The sequence below is a fragment of the Nicotiana attenuata genome, chromosome 8 (assembly GCF_001879085.1).
Source record: "Nicotiana attenuata strain UT chromosome 8, NIATTr2, whole genome shotgun sequence".
In the NCBI taxonomy this organism is placed as follows: Eukaryota; Viridiplantae; Streptophyta; class Magnoliopsida; order Solanales; family Solanaceae; genus Nicotiana; species Nicotiana attenuata.
Window position 1 is genome coordinate 13,811,651 of NC_031996.1, and position 13,757 is coordinate 13,825,407.

The 13,757-nt window shown below is 33.6% G+C and overlaps 1 protein-coding gene across 2 annotated transcripts; it reads left to right on the forward strand.

Moving 5' to 3' along the window:
- LOC109230953 (tRNA modification GTPase MnmE) lies at positions 991-8,723 on the forward strand. 2 transcript variants are annotated; one of them, XM_019396452.1, is made up of 10 exons: positions 991-1,215; positions 1,993-2,285; positions 3,642-3,780; positions 4,050-4,171; positions 4,345-4,548; positions 4,791-4,850; positions 5,739-5,877; positions 6,538-6,656; positions 7,062-7,292; positions 8,428-8,723. In XM_019396452.1, exons 1-10 carry the CDS (start codon positions 1,035-1,037, stop codon positions 8,620-8,622), a joined length of 1,683 nt encoding a protein of 560 aa, XP_019251997.1. In that variant the 5' UTR covers positions 991-1,034; the 3' UTR covers positions 8,623-8,723. The 2 variants fall into 2 exon arrangements, with proteins under 2 accessions (XP_019251997.1, XP_019251998.1); XM_019396453.1 differs by having other exon boundaries at positions 7,068-7,292.

Sequence of the window (13,757 nt, forward strand, 5' to 3'; positions counted from 1 at the left end):
AAATATCAAACATATGATACAATGAGATTGATTTACAATTAAACTGTTTATAACGATATCATATTCCTACTATCTTTCGCCAATAAGGTTTTTGGAAGATAAGAGGAAGGAAAATATCAAATTTGCAACTACTTGTGGAAGAATAGAAATTGAGCCGTAGGTGTCATTTTTTAAGTCATAAAATCTTGTATGTCTAATTTAATGTGTAGTTGAAATACTCAAATCATCATGATAACAATCTCTCTAATAGTAACTGATATAATACTATTTTTAGTTTAAATTTTAGTATAACTAATACAACATGTAGTTTCAGTATTAAACTTTACATTGTAGATATAATATTAAAGAGAATTTATTTATTAATTTATAGGTAACAGAATGTGAAAGAAGAAAATATTTATGGTAATGCTTAAATAAAAGCATCGATGGAATTGCCAAAATTTTGGGGTTATTTTTTTTTTATTAGATTGAGAATAAAAAACGAAAAAATATGGAATAAGAAAATAGTACTAGAAAATTATATTTTTTGGTCATTATGATTTGTGTGTGAGTTAGTGAATTGAAGTGTTTGGCCAAAAATTGAAGTGTTTGGCCAAGCTTCTGAAAGGAAAAAAAAGTGCTTTTGAGGAGAAACAGAAGCAGTTTTGGAGAAGCAGAAAAAAGTAGCTTCTCTCCAAAAGCACTTTTGTGAAAAATACACTTAGAAGCAGTTTTTTTAAAGCTTGGCCAAACACTAATTGCTGCTCAGAAGTGCATTTCAAACTAATTAGCCAAACACAAACTGCTTCTCACCAAAAGTACTTTTGAAAAAAAGCACTTCTCAAAATAAGCTAATTTTTGCAGCTTGGCCAAACGGGCTAATAGTCGGGCTCAAATGTGACTACGGGATACCGGGTTGGAAACCAAAAAAAAAAAAAAAGGCATTGTTGCTCGGTCACGTGCAACTCACGTGATTGAAATAGGAAAGTTCATCAACACAAATGGTTTATCAGTTTTGAGCAAACCCCAAATTCTAAAACCCCAAAGCCACAGTTATGGCTTTGCTACCTGCATTCCGCCATCTCCTTACCCACCTACGTTCCCCTTTGCTCCCACCCATAGCCTCCTCCATCTTCCCAAAATTGTCAATCCCAATTCACTCAACTTTCTCTTCTCTATTCCCTCTTTCTTCTTCTTCTCAACCCACTACTCCCAAACCTCATGCTACTGCTAAAGGTGACTTCTTTCATCTTCCTTCACTCCCCCATTTGCTTAAAACAACTGGTTTTTAATGCTAAAGCTTCTATATTTTTATTGCAGATAGTACTCTATTGCTGAAATAATTAGTTTTTAAAATTTCAGTCTTTCTATTGCAGAGAACTCTGTGGTGCTGAAAGAATTGGGTTCTAGTGCTAAAATTTCGATCTTTTTATTGCAGAGGGCACTACAGTTCTGAAGAAATTGGGCTTTAATGCTAAAGTCTTAATGTTTTTACTGCAGAGAATACTGTGGTGCTGAAAGAATTGGCTTTTAATGCTAAAATTTCAAAAAAAAAAAAAAAAAAAAAAAGTTTGCTGTACAATGCTGTAGTGCTGAAAGAATTGGTTTTAATGCTAAATTTTAAATTCGTTTTATTGCAGAGAGTGCTCTACTGCTGAAAAATGTGGTTATTAATGTTAGAGTTTCAATCTTTTTATTGCAGAGAGTATCTAGTGCTGAAAGAATTGATTTTTATGCTAAAATTTCAAAATCTTTTGTTGTAAAGAATGCTGTAGTGCTGAAAGAATTGGTGTCTAGTGCTAAAAATGCAATCTTTTTATTGCTGAGAATACTGTGAGTGCTGAAAGAATTAATTTTTTATGCTAAAATTTCAATGTTTTTGTCATAGAGAATGCTGTAGTGCTGAAAGAATTGGTTTTTAATGCTAAAAGTGCAATCTCTTTATTGCTAAGAATACTGTGGTGCTGAAATAATTGATTTTTAGTCTAAAGTTTCAATCTTAATTTATTGCAGAGAGTACTCTGGTGCTGAAGCAAGATGAGAGGTTATTTGGGTCTGGAACAGTGAGCCCTCTTGACCCAGCTGTGAATACTAGCACCATTGCTGCTATTGTCACTTCTTTGGGTGGTCCAGCAGCCGCAGTTGGGATTATTCGGTTATCTGGTCCGTCTGCAGTTCCTATAGTTGGTCGTGTTTTTCATCCCAAGTTGAAAAAGAAGAAAAGGAGTTCTTCCGAGTGGAGGCCTAAGAGCCATGTTATAGAGTATGGTGTTGTTTCTGACTCTAATGGGAATGTGATTGATGAGGTATAATTTGATACTCTTGCTTCATGTCTGAATTTAACCCTTACTGGTTACTACTTCTCCTTACTATCTCTAGTACTTTTATCTGTTCTTCTTATTTTAATATCTTTTGGGAACTGGGTATGTTTTTAATTCTATAACCCCTTAGATAGGGTGAGGGAAAGGTGTCTGTAGAATGAAAACGAGTGAGTGTTTCAGGGCAAAACTTCCTGTTCTATAGCTTATTAAAATTCCTACTGGTTACATATTTTTCATGCTTTTTTCTTCTTCTTTTTAATAACCGCGGTGTTGGGGCCTGCTTAATGTGTTTTATGCCTTTACTTTGAAGAAATAAAGAGATAGTAAAGTATTCAATGTTTTATAAGTTGGTAATCTTGCGTAGTCTATATATTGCTTGGAATTAAGTTCGGTTGTGTCTTCAACTCACATTTTGGATGCCCAACTATAGGTTCCGATGGAAATCCATGTCAGGTGTATGTGATAAATAAAGTACGTGTACCTGTACATGTTCTTTTTTTAGCTTGTTAAATGTATTACGCATCATAGACATACTTTTTTATTGATAAATTTGGCACATAGGCAATTATCTAAATTTTTAGATTTTCAATATATTGTCTAGTTCTTTATCATAAAATTACTGAATGAATTCCATGCGTAGAACAGGTGTTGAGGAAAGAATTTATGAAAATTTGATCATAGTTAAGGAGCTTGGTAATGAATGCCTCTAATGACATTCATTTGCCTCTGCTTTTATTAAAAGGAAAACCTTACTGAAATTTGGGACTCGCTTGGGTGAATCTTTTCTTTTTGGGTGGGCGGTGGGGGAGGAGAAGGGAAATCGAGGGTGTCTTAGTGCCCCTTTTCAAATTATGTGGTTGGTTAGAGCCCAAATGCAATAGTATCATCTGTTTGTGCTTGTCTCAAAGTTATTTTGAATTTATCATTTGTGCATTATTTAAGAGAAAACAAATGGAGGAAAAAGAGGCACCAATTTTTAGAATATATATGCAAATTTTGCTGCGCTTGTATGATCGTCCTTCTATTTTTATTTCTGAACAAGTTTATCATTTATCCATTACTTGAGAGAGAAAAATTGGGGAAAGAAAGCACCAACGTATGGAATTTATGCAATCTTTCGTACATGATGTTATATTGCATATGGGCTAGGTGCATTGTTTTCTAGATTTTGATGTAAGAAAGAAGGGATAAGTAGGAAGCAAGGTGGTCAATGTGCTAATAGATGTCCGGACTCTAGGAAAAAAAAATTCATCCAAGTTAATGCCATTGTGAATAGTGGTCTGAAACTGTATGTATGAATATTTTCTTGGAGTCAATAGTTTGAATATTTTTCTTGCTCAGGTTCTAGTGATTCCTATGCTGGCCCCAAAGTCATACACTAGAGAAGATGTGGTTGAGCTTCAGTGTCATGGAAGTGAAGTGTGTCTTCAACGTGTTTTGAGGGCTTGTTTGGAGGCTGGTGCGAGGCTCGCGGAGCCCGGTTAGCATCATCCTTATATTCTTTAATTGACTGTTTTAATGTCTAAACCTGCAGCAGCTAAGTCTTTGGGAAGAGTTGGTTTCTATAGATTGAAAACTGTTATGAAGATCCATTTGTCTGTACATCATTGTATAGTTTCATTGCATTCATAAAGCTTTAGTTACTAGGCTATATTACACAGCAACTGTCACCTTTTACTGTGCAGCGATAGAAGAGGTGAGAATCTTTCTGCTCCAACTCACCTCTTTTTATGTTCTCACTTTTACTAGGCGAGTTCACTCTCCGCGCCTTTTTAAATGGTCGTTTGGATCTCTCTCAAGCTGAGAATGTGGAAAAGTTAATATCGGCCAAGTCAGTGGCTGCTGCAGATGCTGCATTGGCAGGAATCGAGGTGCTCAGCTGTATAAAATCACTTTCTAATTAAAAGAGTTTTTGACCCCCTTTAAAGGAAAAGAATGTTGACCCTTCTATAAATCAATAAAGAATAAATTCAGCACTATATTTTTTTTTGCCTTTTATCTTAGTGCTAGGGAATGATGCTGAACAATGTGTTCCTTTTGTCAGGGGGGTTTTTCTTCTTTGGTCAAATCACTAAGAACACAGTGCATCGAGTTGCTAACTGAAATTGAGGCTCGTCTTGATTTCGACGATGAGATGCCACCCATTGATCTAAATCTTATTATGAACAAAATATATGGGATGCTGCATGATCTGGATGATGCACTGGAAACTGCCAACTATGACAAGCTTCTGCAGTCAGGACTACAGGTTTTATATTGCACTAATACTGACCAAGTTCTTATTCAAGGCTAGTGGATGTTGTCTCTAGGAACTAATTATTAAAAGCGAAAAGGAGAAAGAAACAAAGGACACATGTCTTAAATTTATCATAGAATTTGAGAATAGCTTAAAGCACATCTAGCTTTTTAGCTGGCATCCAAAGAATGGCCTTTTTACCCTGCTTTCAACTGATAATTAAGATAACATGATTTTTAATGAATATCTTGCAGATTGCAATTATTGGTCGACCAAATGTTGGGAAATCAAGCCTTCTTAATGCATGGAGCAAAGTATGTTCCAAAATTATATCCATTATTTACCATCTCATCCTTTTACTTGATTATTTTCCTGATTAGTTATCAGTACTTCTCTTAACAGTGGCATAGACTCTTGAAACAGCAACTAAATCTGAAACAAAATGTATACCTGTAAGTAGAAATCCCATCTGTAAGACTGTAACTGGAGACACATACTAAGAGAGGTTCCATGCAATGGCCAGCTCTCTTTTTTTATAATTTGCGCAGGATGTGACTTGCACCATTACCTCTACTTGAGACATTTCCAGGGATCAATTGAAGAACTCTTTCATCACCTTGCTTCATATTGCCATAGACAATTTGCTCCTTTTGGTACAGAAAGTATACATAGTGGTTGAATCGCTAGTTTCACAATCTAAATTATATACATTTAGCCAGCAATAGGCTGTGCTAGTTTCAGTTGATCATGATGAGTTTATCTACAAGCCACAGTTCAGAACTTCTTCCCAAACCTACACCTATAAGATGGTGTAAAAAAAAATAATGAGCCATTTCAATCCCCTTATATATAATTGGTTCTCCCTTAATTTGTCGCATAAAATGAAATAACTTGTGTTAGTCATTTTCCTCTACAAGTATTTTAACTCGTATTGCGTTCCAGTTGCTTCTTGAACATATAAACATGATTGTATATCTTTACTCTATCAAAGCCCTACTACTACTGCTGCTACTTCTAGTAGTAACAAGGCCAAAAAACTTCATAAAATGTTTTTCAGGACAAATATTTTTCTCAAAAAATAAAATGTCATATTAAGCCGCATCCTCATTCTTTAGAATTAATCTAGTTTAAAGTGTCCTGCTTCCTGTGTTATTATCTTTCTGGCATTCATTTCTAATCACGTGCCTTATATTAGCGTGCAGACTGATAGAGCAATAGTTACAAATATTGCTGGTACTACGCGGGATGTTGTAGAAGCCAATGTTTCTGTCCGTGGTGTTCCTGTTACACTTCTTGATACAGCAGGAATCAGGGAGACTGATGATGTTGTGGAAAAAATTGGTAAGACCTTTCTGTTTGCCATGTTTATATCTTCTCCGTTGACTGAAACCTGCCATTTTCTTACCTGTTGAAACTTTTGGTCATTGAACAGATAAAATTATTAATGAACCAGATTCTATTTATCTTTGAAGGGCAATTTGGCAGCTCCTTATACACAGATTAAGTGTTCGTGAAAAATATGGTTCTTCTTTTTTGTTGCTTTTGGGGTCTACCGTCTATTTCAGAGTCAGACGGTCAATAGTTCTTATAACCTTTATCAAGTGTATTTCTCTCATTGCTACATTGGTTTTCTAATCTAACTTGTGGAATTTAGCATTTAGATAGGAAACATAGCTTCATTTTAAGAGTTTGCTCGTAATTGTGTCTCGAAAGAGTCATATATTAGTTAATTATATGAAGAGTCCAGACTGTAACACTTGGTCAGAGTTATCATTGGCCCTTAATAAACATTTTCTGTTGAACCTCCGGTCAAAGTTCTTGGTGAATGTAGTCGTCACCCAATGATGGTCCCTGTTATGGTACCTCAGCACTACATTTGTTGAACCCAATTAATGATATTGTTTCCTTTTCCTAGTCTCTTTTTCTTATGTCCATGAAATATGACATGCTACCTGTGTTGAGTTTTTATTTTATTTGATTCTCGTAGCATTCTGTTCACAGGTGTGGAAAGATCTGAAGCTGTTGCTAGAAATGCTGATGTCGTAATAATGACCATAAGTGCAGCAGAGGGATGGACTCTGGAGGATACACAGCTCCTTGAGAGAATCCAAAGGAATCAGGTTTATAAGCTATTCCATTCATGTATAACTTTGAATATGAAATACTTGTTTCTTACCTGATCTACGAACTTTTATAATCTGTTTTACGTTAAGTTGAAAAAAATATTCTTGCTTTATTTTGTCTTGTTATCATTGGTTTCCATTTATTGATTTTGTCGAAGTAAGTCTAACAAAATTTTCTTTTTCAACTGCTGGAAGTTGGTGTGCTCTATATTATGCAGCCAACATGGAACTTTACTCTCTCCTTTATCATGGAACTTATAGAAGAAAGTCTCTGTAATGAGGAATGACCTAGCTTTTGTTTTCTGTTACCGTTAGAGAGCTGCAGTTGATTCTTGTTTCTGCAGCTCTGTTATTGTTTTCTGGTATTAGGAGACACATTTGAGATTAAGTTTATTCCTATAGTTTCAGACCGCAGCTGGATGTAGCTCTCCACTGATTCTGGTAATCAACAAAATAGACTGCGCTCCCTCCGACTCTTATGAATGGGTCAATACATGCGGCTTCTCCTTCAACAAGCACATTCCAACATGTGCTGTCAATGGTCAAGGGATTCAAGAACTTGAGGCAGCAATAATAGAAATTATGGGTCTCAATAAGATCCCTGTTGGTGGTCGCAGATGGACAGTCAACCAGGTTAGCTTCCTGATCTTCTTTTTCTCCCTCTGAATGCATAAATTAGAGCTGTGTACTGACATTGTTAGTAGTTTGTTACATAGACTTGTGCTAGTAAAATAGTATTAATAGAAAATGGCTTAATTCTATGTAAAAGGAAAGAGGAGAATGCTGATTTGTTGCTAGATACCTCTGATGTGAATCTGCGTATGATTTTTGAACATTATGTCAGGAGTGAAATCGTAAGTAAAAAGTAAAAGTAATCTTCAGATCCGATCCTTGAAAAGAAATCAAATTGTTCTCATTCCCTTCCTGTAGTAATATTCTACCATCTAGCTTTTGTACCCTAAAGGAGAATAGGGGATGAGAGGACAATTGAATGATGAAATGAGAGTTAGTAACTGAAAAATCGTCTTGTTTACATGTTTATCCATATCCTGTCTTAAACACAAAGGTTACGCATAGATAGGTTCCGTTGATTCTTTGCGAAGTTATCAAACTGCTTGTCACTTAATATTTCTCGCATCTATTCTAAATTCATCTGTCATTGCAGAAGATCTTTCTTATTTCTATCTTTCTCCTTGTAACTTTTAAAAATGAATGGTGATGCTTGTTCCTCCGACTAAGTTTAAACCAACATAGACAGGAACCGTATTAGTTCTAGATCTTATATCAATATCTTCACACATTAGGTGTTGGTGTGACCATTTTAGTCTGCAGTCTTCAATCCTAGGCTCAGCAATTTCAGTTTGCCTCCAAGCGTCTTGTCAAATGTCCAACCGAACTGGCCTACTAAGAAACTTGGAATTGCTTGGGAAATCTATTATTTATAGTCTACGAGACCAACTTTTGTAGCCGTAGACTTTTGTTGCGTTCCAAATTTTGGTAGAAGTCTCTATTTGCCCCTTTCTGCCTATTGTCAAAAGGTTATTGTTTGGGTAATGATGTCACTGCGAGCTAGAGTATTGTGTCTTTACTCTTCACTATAAGTACTGTGCTTTTATTTTTTTGAGTACTACTCTTTTTTATTTGTTTATCGTCTTCTACGAAATCATCATTTTAGGCAGCTTATCCTTTGTTTAAAGTCTTTCATGGCTTCACTAAAAATGCAATTCTTAGCTAAACGAGAGCTGCTTTTTGGTTTAATAATTTCCAGAGACAATGTGAGCAGCTTATTCGAACCAAGGAGGCTTTCGTGAGGTTAAAATCATCAATTCAGGAAGATATACCCCTTGATTTCTGGACAATAGACCTAAGGGAAGCTGCTTTGGCACTTGGACAAATAAGTGGAGAAGATATTTCTGAAGAAATATTGTCCAACATTTTTGGTAAATTTTGTATTGGCAAATAGTACTGCAACCCATCTAGAATGATGTATATTATCTGACATCTGAAAAATTTCTATGATATATGATTGTTTCATGGGATCATAAATCATACGTTTCAATGTAATTGTCAACGTGTCTTCAATGTAAGCGGCTACATACATAAATTACTGAAAAACTCGAAAATAGTTGTAACCTTCCATAAGGAAAAAAAAAGGACATCATTTGACATAAAGGTAATTTTGAAAAAATAAATTGAATTTCCACAATAATTATAGTAGCGCTTCTCAAATGTGAGCAGTAAATGACTTTTTAGGAATATGTACATAAGGGTTATTTTGAAAAAACAAATTGAATATTTTCTTGATTATATAAATGGATACTTATTTTAAACCAAAATAAAAAAGCAAATTGGTTTGTAAATCGGGGGGAGTAGCATTGAACTCCAGCCATCTTCCTGGAGAAAATAGTACTGCACACTTTTTGAAACTAATAAATGTTCTTGAAGAGATTCACTTTTGACAGAGAAAAGAGAACGTTATGATTTTTTTTTTTTCCATATTTAATGAATTTATTCATCTATTTTGGTTCCTTAATCTCAACAAGTAAATTTAGATACTCAAGATGATTTAACCATGGCATTCTTTTCCGTTGCAATTTGTCTTTTTGACTAAAGATGAAATTTAAAAAGAATTTTTTTTTTTTTTGAATCTTGTGATTTTAAACAAGTCATTGATAGCTTTGTGACTACAAATTATGAATAATTTACAAATTTATACTTAAAATTATTTTTGATTGTAGAAAGATATAAATATGTAATTCGTTTTAGAACAGAAAAGTTTTTTCTGAAAAAATAAGGCAAAATCTTTGTTTCAAATTTATATTCTTACTACTAATTTTTTTTAATCAAAATTCATTTCTTAGACTCTTAGGGCATCTCCAACCCTCCCCATTTCTCCAAAATGCAGCTCTTTTTTGCTAAAATGTAGCTCCAATGCTCCCCCATTTTTCCAAAATGAGGGATGAATAGTGTTACTCCAAATTTGGAGTAGCACTATTCATCTCCTCCATTACTATTCATCCTTACTTTATTATTATTTTTATTATTTAACCTTTTCAATGTATCTCTTTATATATACTTAATTATGTTTATGTAATATCTTTATAATGTTAATTTTATATCTTAACTTTAGCGTATAATTTTGATAAATTAATTTTCATGCATTTATTATTTTTATGTAAAATTGTAAGTTAATTTTATTATAAGTTATAATTGTACAAAAATATATAATCATCTCAAAAAATGAATGGTGCAAATATAAAATATTAGATGTTGCTAAAATTTAAATAATAATATAACATTGAAGAGAGAGAAGAATATAAATGAAATATTCTTTTTTGGATTAAAAACTGGAGTAATGGTTGGAGTAACTTTACCCTGTTTTGGAGTTTACTCCATTTTGGAGGAGAAAATGGAGGCAAGGGTTGGAGATGGCCTTAGACATTAAGTGGGATTGAAATTTTCGAAGGAATGGAGTATTTTTGGGGAAAACGACGTTTCAATGAGGTGGCATAAAGATGGTTAAAACTAAACGATTTTTTATTCAACTTAGTAACTTTACAATGTGATATAAATTATTACAAAATACATTATTTGAGCGAGACAATGAATATTCACTGTATTTTGTTTATTTAATTTCTAATATATCTGTTTTGTTTCCTCAATGGCATTAAGACAAATCTTGAGATACTTGGAGGTTTTATTTAGATTTTCAAAGGTTGATGTCCATTTAATTTGAATATACATATAAGTTTCTAGAAAGATAAAGTGACAATGACGTGGGTTTAGAATTATAATTTTTCAAATATTTATTTTTATTTCAAGCAATCTTTCCTGATTTTTCTTGATTTTATAACAAGTGAATAATATAATGATGAGTTTTATACAAATTTTGAACAACTAACATTGTATTTCTAATGCAGAATTTTAGAAAGGTATTACAGTAACTTGTACATACAGTCAAATGAGGTACTTAGCTTTTAGTCGAGAAAGCAATATAATGTATTAACAACAAGCAAAATTAACAAGTCCAAGACAAAGAATTGCCACTAAATTTAATTTGTTGGGCCCGTGCAAAGCACGAGAAAAAATCATCTATACTTTAGATATATCACTAATCTTTGACATCTTTACCCAAATTCAAGATCTTTCCGTGATTTATGAGGATCACTTGACAGTATGAAGGGTGCCATAAAAAAAATAATTGACAACATAAAAAATTAAAGATGGTAAAATGATTTAAATAATGGAGAAGAGTGAGAAATGGGAAAGAAGAATTTGAATACGGAAAAGTGGTAATCACAGTATGCTGCCCTTAAATTTAGATGTAAATTTTAAATATTTTAAATTGTTAATTATTGTAAAGTGTAGTACCTTACATAATTTTATACCTAAAATTAGTTAGTTGGACCTTCATACTCTTAAATTATATGTCACATAAAGTGGAACAGAGACCGAACTAAAAAGCATCATCTCGTCTTTCTTGTATAAATTTCAGGTGAAATTACAATTAATGATAGGAAATAATATAATATCGATTAACAAGTCAAAATGACATCAACAGACCAAGAAAAAAAATTCGGCATATATGCTCGAATAATGAAAGCACGTTCTGTTTCTGCTCCGCTGCTGCCACCTTCTGGCTTCTGCTCTTGCACAACTGCCGCCACCTTCTGATTTTGCTTCGCCGATGTCGGCTTCTGTTTCTGCTCCGTCGTTACTACCGATGTGACGTGAAATATAGCAAAGAGAAAAATTCAAGCACTGTGCTAAGTGCTTGATAAGAGGACGCTAAAACTAGAGCATGAAGATTGGGAGTTGGTGCTCAGACTCACGGAGGAGCAAGAGTAGCTCAATAAAATTTATTATCTCATACGATTTAATATTCAGTTCTTTTTGTGTCCCATTTGGATTTATATCATATCTAATAAAATCTAATAAGATTTCTCACGGATATATCCTCATTCAGGGTTAACTAAAAGAATTTCAAATTGAAATTTGGATGAATAATATGTTTTTTAGTTTTATCTTTTTCCAAAAATTACTAATGCCTTTCTTTTTTGTTAATATTTAATGATAACTCAAGTTAATACGATGTTAGCCATGTGCTTGCAATACATTACTTTGGATCTTGTTGTAAAAAAAATTATTTAATAATATGAAAATTCAATTAGTTTAATTCACAGTTCTAAAATATTTCTATAATTAGAAATTAGTCTTTCTTTCTTTCTTATAAAGATTTATACTTTTTCCAATAAATTTTAAAATGTCTAAAGGAAAAACAAAATCTTAAAATTCACTATTTAAAATCTTTAGAGGCCTCAAAATTTTGAGACTTACAGCAAATGCTTCGCTTCCCCTTGAGCTGCCCCCATACAAGAGCTGATCCATAGTCGCAGATAAACAGTCAACCAGGTTAGCTTTCTTATTTGTTTACCTTTCTCTTTGTAACTTTTTTCTATAAATAAATGATGATCTGTTTTCCTCCCACATAAGATGATAACTAACTACGTACTATAATAGACAGGACAATGGCAGGGGTGACTCAAACATATATATATATATATATATATATATATATATATATATATAGATAATAAACACTACTAAGAAATTCGGTCAAAACCGACCGCGGCCAACCAACCGACTTCGGTCGGTAAAAAAGTCGATCGAAAATCGATCGAAGTTGGTCGGTTTTCTAAAATTATTTTTTAATTTATTATTTTACGAAATCGACCAATTTCGGTCGGTTTTTTTTTTGCGCAAAAATGCGAAAAACTATTTTAGAATCCCGCGAAATTTATTTTTTAAGAAACCGACCGAAATCGGTCTGTTTTTCATATAAAATAAATTAAAACTAATATTCAAAAAACCGACCGAAATCGGTCGGTTATTTCAGTCAGTCATTTTAAAAAACCGACCGATAGGCCGGTAATTTTATATTTTTAATAAAATCGACTAAAATCAATCGGTTATTTTCGCGCGAAAATGAAATTAAGGAGTACAAATAAATTCAAAGAAAGTCTTAAACCAAAAAATACCAATAGTCTAGTGGTAGAATAGTATCATGTTACAGTACAGACCCTGGTTCGAGTCCCAGACAGTATATTTTTTAATTGCATAATTAAAAATACCGACTGACTTCGGTCGGTTTTTACGGCAGATTTTTTTTTGGGTCGTTTGTAAAAATTAATTTACCGACCTAAATCGGTCGGAAATTGCGACCGACTTCGGTCGCTATTTTTTACCGACCAACATATTTTCGACCGATTAAAGTCGGTCGGAAATCGGTCGATTTTTTCAGAATTTCGACCGATTTCGATCGGTATTTCTGGACGGTTTTAGGTAGTTTTCTAGTAGTGAAATTTGCCTCAAGAAAATAATCGAGACCGAAAAATATTGCAATAATCGTAGTATTTTATATCATATATTTGGGTGTTACAATCTCTATGGTTTCTCTGATTCTACTTTTCCAATATAAATTCGAGGGTCTTTGAGCTTGATCTTGAACCTATATTTGTTGTCACAAACGATAATCTTAAATTCAACTAGCACGAACTTTGATTTGAACTCGTACTCCTTGAATCTTGATTTGTTCTTCGTTGTTAAGCTTGAACTTGATTTCTTGAGCTTGAACTTGATTGATTGAAGCTTGAAACTTGTAGAGAAATTTGCGGCGTTTGATCCACGAGCTCTCTCTTGCTTCTTGTTATAACTTCTGGTGTCTTTTTTGGGTTATGAAGACCCCTATTTATAGATGTGGGAGGGACGAGTTATAATAAGAATAAACTCTTTCCGACCAATCAAATTGAAGTGTGACAAGGCCGCATTTGATTGCCCAGAACATGTCGCCTGCACACGTGTCACAGTTTTATTTGCCTTTTAATGTGACTTGGCATGCCTCGTCATTTTGACACGTGGCATGATCCCATTGGCTCTTCTGTGTGACTTGGCATGCCACATCATTTGACATGTGGCACCAAACTGGGCCTCTATGAAGACGACATCTTGGGCTTAATGAAGTGGGCTCATCATTTTAACCCAATTAAATGGGCCACCCCAATGGATTAAGACTTATTTAGTAATCCATATATATATATA

Excerpts from the sequence above, each read along its gene's own strand:
- LOC109230953 (XM_019396452.1), top strand. The coding sequence starts at position 1,035 with ATGGCTTTGCTACCTGCATTCCGCCATCTCCTTACCCACCTACGTTCC. Across the intron at positions 6,657-7,061 it reads AGAGAATCCAAAGGAATCAG|TTTCAGACCGCAGCTGGATG; the intron begins GTTTATAAGCTA and ends TTATTCCTATAG. Across the intron at positions 7,293-8,427 it reads GCAGATGGACAGTCAACCAG|AGACAATGTGAGCAGCTTAT; the intron begins GTTAGCTTCCTG and ends AATAATTTCCAG.